Genomic DNA, 7,676 nt, shown 5'->3' on the forward strand with positions numbered 1-7,676 from the left:
CATCTAGGAAAGACTGGTCTCTCCGATTATCTGATGCCTTGTGGGCATATCGAACAGCTTTTAAGACACCCATAGGCATGTCCCCTTACCGCCTTGTTTTTGGAAAACCTTGTCATTTGCCGGTTGAACTTGAGCATCGTGCTCTATGGGCCATCAAAAGCCTAAATTATAATACCAATGCGGTAGGCGAGAAGCAAAATTTGCAGTTAAATGAGCTTGAGGAAATTTGGAGTGATACCTATGATCTCTTGAAGTCCTATAAAGCCAACATGAAAAGAGTGCATGACAAGCACATATTAAGAAAAAATTTCAAAATTGGTCAAAAAGTTTTGTTATACAACTCGAGATTACACATTTTTCTAGAAAAATTAAAAACAAGATGGTCTGGTCCTTTCACTGTCTCTGCTGTCACCCTTTATTGGGCTATCTCTTTGAAAAATTTAAATGATGACAGCGAATTTCAAATAAATGGCCAACGCCTTAAACATTATCATGAGTTGCGCTCTCCAGATGTCGAAAAGACTCTTCTCAAAGATCCAGTCTATAGAGACTAAAAGATTCACTGGTGTACTTACTTCCATGTGTTTAAAATAGGGGAAGTACGCCATATGGGTAGCCAAGACCTCTTCTATTTTCTTCTCTCAAATCTCCTAGAGTGTGTGGTTGCAAGCGCCGGAACCTTAGTCCACAAAAACTCTATTTCAGAACTGAGTATAAATGTCTTCTGATAATCGAGCAAACGTGCCTTATGGTAAACACTGGGTACCAAAAATTTCACCTCCTTTCTTTTCTTCCCTTTTCTATTCTCTTCCTCGCGAACTCTAACTCATCATTTGGTGTAAATCTCACCCATCTCGAATAGGTAATGGTCGTAGTACTTTTGCTCGAAAGCGACGTGCGCGTAGAATAGGGTGGTGTATGAATTGTCAAACACCTTTATGTCCAGGTCTTGAATTACTATCCGATATGAGCCGGTATAAGGTATATTTTTGTCTGACACCAACTTAGCAGGATAGACTTCGTCGTCGCCCCGTTGCTCCCACAGGTTGGGATTCGTCTTGAGGATCTGACGTTAAAAGACTAACATTCATCTTGAGGATCTGACCTTACTACACCATAACAGGCTATTTGCAACAGCAAAAAACCGTTGCTAATCATTTTCGCAACGCCTTTTAAGTGTTGCAAATATGGCATGGGTAAAGTGTTGGAAATTTTTGCAACGGTTAATAAGCGTTGCAAACAAAAATTTCCAACGTTTATTTAACCATTGCAATAATGATTTGTAACGCTTTTTATAACTATTTCGTACACAAATTTAAAACATTTGCAACGGTTTTAAGTGTTAGTAATTTGTTAAAAAATTACCAACGATTCTTAAGCGTTGCAAAATTGTTAGTTAATTTAAAAAAAATAATTTAAAAGTCGTTTGTGGTTATAAACTAGTTACCAATTAGTGTTACCCCATTTATAAGATCCAATGGTCAGATTTGTTCATCTGAAAAAAAAAATCATCTCGTAGCCGTTGGATCTTGCAATTGGGAGAGTATCACTAATATTTTTGAAAATGGGAGGATAACACTAATTGCAACTATTAATGGGGGGGGGGGGGTAATTCTAACTAACCCAAAAAAAAATTTCTCATATTTTGTTTCTCCTCTACTGACAACCATTGCCTACAAAACTATCAGAGACCACACAACAACAGTAACAATATTTCAATTTTTTAACACAAGTGATAACAAAGAACATATGTTTCAAGAACTCCGAATGCTAAAGAAAACAAAAGTCTCAACTTAAGAATTCAACAAGTTTTCCTTTTTTCCTTGTCGCACAAGGATTCACTCAGCGGACATTGCACACTTTTTCTTCTTGTCCTAAACCAAGAGATTTCTGAGCATTTGCAATGCCTTTCTCATCTACAAAACAACTCACTTCCGTTATACAAAATAGAAATGGAAGAGCCTAAAGTAATGTGCTTTCACATGCATCTGTCTGCATCAGCCAGCAAAAAAAATGCGACCAAATTATCTGGTTGGTACATTACAATCTATGGAAAACATGTATAAAATGCCATAAACATGCAAACAACAATGACAGATTTGATTATACATTAAGTTACTTGCTTCTACTCTGTTACTGCTCAGGGTATTGAGGTAAGACGTTTCTTAGCATTAGGTAAAATGGTTTTTTACGATGAATCAGCATAGTATTAAGTCGCTAGTTTCTAATAGAATTATAGGTGAATAGAATTTGGGTCAGCATATAATGGGTGGACTATGGAAGTATGGTGGACTATTAGCTTCCTAACTCAAGTAATTAGCTTCGTTCTTGAAAGCTTGGGCTTTAAAGGAGCTAGCATTTGCTACTTTAGAGAAGCAACCACTTTGTCTCTTAACTACCATCTTTATTTTAACACTACCATCAATGTAAGCACAAAGCTACATCCACTATGATTGTGAAGTTTGTCTCTGACTACCATGGAACATCATATTTGTTGCCATATACTGTAGTTCACCTAAGGAACACAATACTACAAGTGGAAACTTAAACAAAACTTACCGAAGAATTGGGTGAAAATGGAAGTGGAAAAGCTCAAATTACACGAAACATTGTATGCCATAATGGACGGAAGAGGTTTCACAAGGGTGTCAATGGTAAACACACATTCTAGAAACTACAGAAAATAGAATGAGCATATAAGAAATTAGGAATAATTCAATTATGAAATATTATATGTATTAAAAGGGGGACCTGGTAGTTCCTTTGGAAGCTGTATTTGAGTTCGAGGTCAATTTGAGAGAGAGATTGAGCGTACATTTTTCAAAAACTGAAACTCGTTTGGGCACTCCTGCATCAAGACAACATCTCAGTATTAAGTACAAGTGTACACCTACAAGAGAAAACATAGTATGGGGGGTGGTGAAACCTCACCCCATCGTCATCCTCCCTTAAGGCGTGTATAAGCTTCTCAATTGCGAACTCTCCTGAACTAACAAACAATAACAATTAGTTATGCACAAAAATCATTCAAATGTATACTGAATACCCCATTACAGCAAATTAATTAATATATACTTTGATTTTTAGCGTATTTTTTCCTTAGTTTTTTATCGTGGGTTTTATTCTTTGCAATGCAAAGGAAAGAAGACGATTATTTTTACTCAAAAGACAAGCATATGTCTGGAATCACTCTTGTGTGAATAACTACTCGTCTCTGTGAGGCCTACTTAGTTTTATAAATTATGCCGTAAAAGATAATAGAAGAAAAAGTTTCAAAAATATACCAATATGACAAGAAGTGAGTAAAGGTGCAACAAGGTCAGTATTCACATACCAACAATAATTGGTAATAACCAATCTCCTTCACAAGAAACTTTAAGAAAAATTGTTGGACTTTGAAAGCGATGAAGAAACTCATGTCCAACGGAACTAAAATTAGTTTTGGAATCCTTTGCTTGAACCGAGTAAGGAAGTAACAAACCATTGTTCCATCTTGTCTCCTCTACAAACCCACGACTCCGTAAATGATAGTGCCTAATAGTTTCTGCAACAATTAGGGTAATCAGGGCTAACTAGCAACCATCTAAGCAATTAAACATGCCTGGAGATAGTGTAAACACAGAATCCCTTAACTAGTTAAAATCTAATTCAACTTTCAAAAAAAAAAAGGAATGAAGGATCCAAACAAGGGGAAACTGTAACTTTGTAAAAGTATTTCTATTCAAGTGCAACACAAAATTACAACGATAAATAATTCAAAAAACATAATTTTTGGATCTAACAGTGATGTAGCTGTATACATCACACACACAAATTTTCTGTGTGGTCCATACCGTTTACTTATGTTTTCCAACTTCCTATTCTTTTCTCTCAATGCACCATATGAGGTGCCAGAGATATCGTAAATTATAGCAAGAGAACATAGTTTCCACGAAAATATGCTATAGAATCCACTCCTAATAGATTCCGCATGGGTGCAATACTTTATATGGTTAATTAACTCTATCCCCACCACGAAGTCTTTCAGTACAATACCAGCTTAACTAGTCCCAAAAACTTTATCCACTAGAATTCACCACTACATACAAAGTACTAAACCACAGTTCTAATGAGAAGCTACAAACTACAAAAACTCATACCAGGAGACAAGTTCAAAATGGTATCTAACAATTTGGAGGTAAAGAGTAGACAAAATAAATAATATAGTTTTAGTCCAAAAACACTGATTTATCTCAGAACCTGAATTTGTTCTAGCTGCCTGAACTATGAGCATATTGGGTTCCATGTACTTTTTCTCCCACATATGAACCAATAAATCAGCTTTTTTGGTAAACGGTACTAAAGGTGAAAAACGTTGCAAAATATGTATGAATTTCTAAAGGAAAAGGAAACAGTTGGAAGATGAAAACATACTTGAACCCAATCATCGCTCAGTCTAAAACTCCTGGCTTTTGGAAGCAGTGTCGGATAGAGTTCAACTACCAATATTCTAACAAGAGGCATTGGCCTTTTGATTCCATTTATCAGCAGTCCAGGTCCCTTACCACTAGAAATTATCTTGTCGAGTACTTCGCTAATTGCAAATACTGGAAGCCCTCTTACAAATTGATGATCCTCAGATGTACTACCACCGTATTTTAGCTACAATCGGGTATGTTAGCTCTTCCAACCAATAAGTATCATAGAGAAAGAAGTAGCACTAAACAAACCTGAGTCGAAAAGCTTCCCCAAATTGCTTGAACCCTCCACAGTCATCAGTTAGCACACCAGAGAATGTACTACCGAAATCTGGAACAAAAAGAAAATATGAACAATTTGAAACTAATCATAGAAAAGAAAAACATAAAGTGTAACTAAAGTAGTAAATCAGCCACCTAGATAAATCCAAGACATGGAAATATAAGTACCTGTATCAAGTTCAATAACTTCCATGTTTGTTGCTCTATAACGTGGGTAGTCAGCGGAACCAATGTTCAAAGCAGCACAGGGATTCTCTAGATATAGCCTGTAGACTTCTACTTAAACCCACAAGATAGACTGAATCTCCTCGACTCAAAGCAGGTTCTGTCATCCCAAAAGATTTACAGACACATTAAGACACAGAGCAGTAGATATAGTCCATAGAATTATTTCATTTTAAATAATCACAACAGAGACATCCTGGTCTTACTCTTTCTAGGAAACTTAACTAAGATGCACATTTGGAAAAGCTAGTCATCAATTTAAGTGTTCTCACTGCTATCTCACTTGGTATCACAGCCAACTGAAACAACTACACTGGTTGGAAAAAAAATTGGAATGACAATATTGATCTTTCTCGACAGTCATGTTAAGCCAAAACAATTGGAGCAAGCAATTTGGGAACAAGAAGCTTTCAGTAGGAATTTGTCAAGCACCGAGTTTGGCTCATAAACTAAGTTGCCTAATAAAAAAGACACACGCTAGACCCTTACAGAAAAGTAACAGCAACATAAATCTGCAACCAGAGAGGCATATGATATTACCAGGGAGAAGTTCTGTGGCATATGATATTAATAGAAAAAAAAATAGCCAATATCTAGCCCCAAAAAAAGAAAAGGTACGTGTCTACATCACTTAATGACATAGCAAATCTAGGTTTATTAAGCAATATCAGGGTTTTTTTTAAGAGAGGAAATAAAATCTAGGAAGAATAAAGAATTTAGGGGTTTTGTTTTTAATATCAAAGAGTTAGAAATTCTTACGGGATACGAAGAACAGATGCGGGAGTGATGAGAGTTTTTTTCTGCCCTAAATTGGTAGACAGTACGCATGCGTAGAAGCGCAGTGAGAAGAGAATTTATCTTTGCAGTTGAGTCACTTGCATGAGATCGAGCGAAGAAAAAGAGGCGGGATAAATTTGATAAGCGGTGGTGGGGATTGGGGCAGGAGAAAACAACTGATCTGTGTGGAGTAATTGTGGGGATTGGGGATTGGGGCAAAGCCTAACTGACGAGTATCTGTGTTTTTGTTTTGTTAAGTTAAAACAACTGATGGGGGAAGCAACAGTGGTGAGTGGTCAACTCATCCAATTTTACGAGTCCTAAACCCACGGTCAAAAAGCGTTGATGTGAATCTACCGGTAGAAAAAATGCACCCGACGGGTTCTCTCGTGGCTGCCACGGATGGCCCAAGAAATAGATAAACCGTGGGTAAAGATATTTAAGTAGGCCTATGAAGTGAAAACTATTGCCTACGGTCAATAATCGTGGGCGAATCAACAAGGGTTCATAACCGTGGCAAAAAATACAGGGCATCCGTGGCAAAAAGTCCATTTTCTTGTAGTGATAAGATTCCATTTATCTTATAAATATCAAATAACTACTACACAACTCCCAACCTACCAATATGAGTTTAGGTTCCACAGAGATGCAGTCAACATTTGAGACAGTTTGATGGTTCATACCTCCTTTCCAAAATAGCACCACTGCGGGTGCCCCAAACTATTGGTTAGTCTTTGGGAAACAAGAAAGTGCCCCTCACATGGGCCGAGAAGCAAGATTGCACCACTAACCATTTAGTTACTTTGTTCATCGACTGCTCGATCGTTTCACCAAAACAAGTCAAAGCTAACAGATGAACTAGTTTTCCCACATGAAACAGAACCATTTAATGAACACATAAACCGACAAAATGATATTAACTAATTAGAAGTCCTTGGGACATATTTTCATATACAGAAGAGCTAAAAATCACTTTACAAAAGAAAGAATTACACAAACACCCAGGCATCATCAGAAAGTCATTTTCAGTGTTGTATTTTATAGAGCAAGGTATGCGCAACAACCCCATGACACTACTCACTACAACAAGTTGACGTAAGCTCTATCACAAAGACAACTACTAAAACGTCATATGCAAGACAAATACAACTCTCACTCTCACTCTCACTACAACATCACAAGCAAAGCACATAGCACATGAACTATAAACTACACATCATTTGCATTACTCATAAACAGCATCGAACCTTTTTCGAAAAGTAGAATATATTGTTTTTCGAAATTACTGCGATGATATTTGCACCAACACTATATATCCGGTGATACAAACCTGCGCTGACAAACACATCTAACTCTCAATAATCAATCACCATCATCATTCCCAAACCCACAAAAAAAAAAAAAAAAAAAATCTACTTTAACAAATCCATATCCACAACAAAAATGAAATAAAATCGAGCAAATAAGTTTAAAAAATGGTAAAAATGAAAGATTATACCTAGGCATGATACCATCGGGTTGGATTCCATGTTCGAGACAATAGAGTTCCCAACATGAGTTACCAAATTGAATCCCTGCTTGACCAATATGAATACTAATTATTTCTCTCATTTTCCGCTTTTCAGATCTGCATTCTTTTTTGCAAAGAAAGAAACTAGATCTGGAAAAATAAGTAGAAAATAAAACCCTAAAAAATCGATTTTCTAGTTATAAACAAATTCGAAGGCAAATGATAAAAAATGACCTGGTTTCCAGCAAGATCCACCGAAAATTAATTTTGTACGGATTCAAGGATTTGAAGAGAGAGAAGTAAAAATTTGAGGAGTGCGATATCTATTTTAGGGATCTTGAAATGCGGGGGTGAGAGAGAGAGAGAGAGGAGAGAAAGAAAGTTATGTTTTATACTTAGACCGAAATAATAGAGCGCGATTTTTT

The 7,676-nt window shown here is 36.5% G+C and overlaps 1 protein-coding gene across 10 annotated transcripts; it reads right to left on the reverse strand.

Moving 5' to 3' along the window:
* Window positions 1-1,698: 1,698 nt before the first annotated feature.
* On the reverse strand, window positions 1,699-6,124 carry LOC147509951 (uncharacterized). 10 transcript variants are annotated; one of them, XM_086602091.1, is made up of 9 exons: window positions 5,724-6,124; window positions 4,908-5,064; window positions 4,710-4,788; window positions 4,414-4,641; window positions 3,335-3,534; window positions 2,932-2,984; window positions 2,816-2,848; window positions 2,560-2,674; window positions 1,699-1,916 (listed from the first exon to the last, which is right to left on the reverse strand). In XM_086602091.1, exons 4-9 carry the CDS (start codon window positions 4,425-4,427, stop codon window positions 1,843-1,845), a joined length of 489 nt encoding a protein of 162 aa, XP_086458217.1. In that variant the 5' UTR covers window positions 4,428-4,641; window positions 4,710-4,788; window positions 4,908-5,064; window positions 5,724-6,124; the 3' UTR covers window positions 1,699-1,842. The 10 variants fall into 10 exon arrangements, 3 of the variants coding, with proteins under 3 accessions (XP_086458217.1, XP_086458219.1, XP_086458218.1); XR_015218649.1 differs by lacking the exon at window positions 2,560-2,674 and having other exon boundaries at window positions 2,932-2,989; window positions 3,335-3,544; XR_015218648.1 differs by having other exon boundaries at window positions 1,699-2,674; window positions 2,932-2,989; window positions 3,335-3,544.
* Between the last annotated feature and the right edge of the window lie 1,552 nt (window positions 6,125-7,676).

The sequence above is a fragment of the Coptis chinensis genome, chromosome 3, assembly GCF_015680905.1.
Source record: "Coptis chinensis isolate HL-2020 chromosome 3, ASM1568090v1, whole genome shotgun sequence".
Classification (NCBI taxonomy): Eukaryota; Viridiplantae; Streptophyta; class Magnoliopsida; order Ranunculales; family Ranunculaceae; genus Coptis; species Coptis chinensis.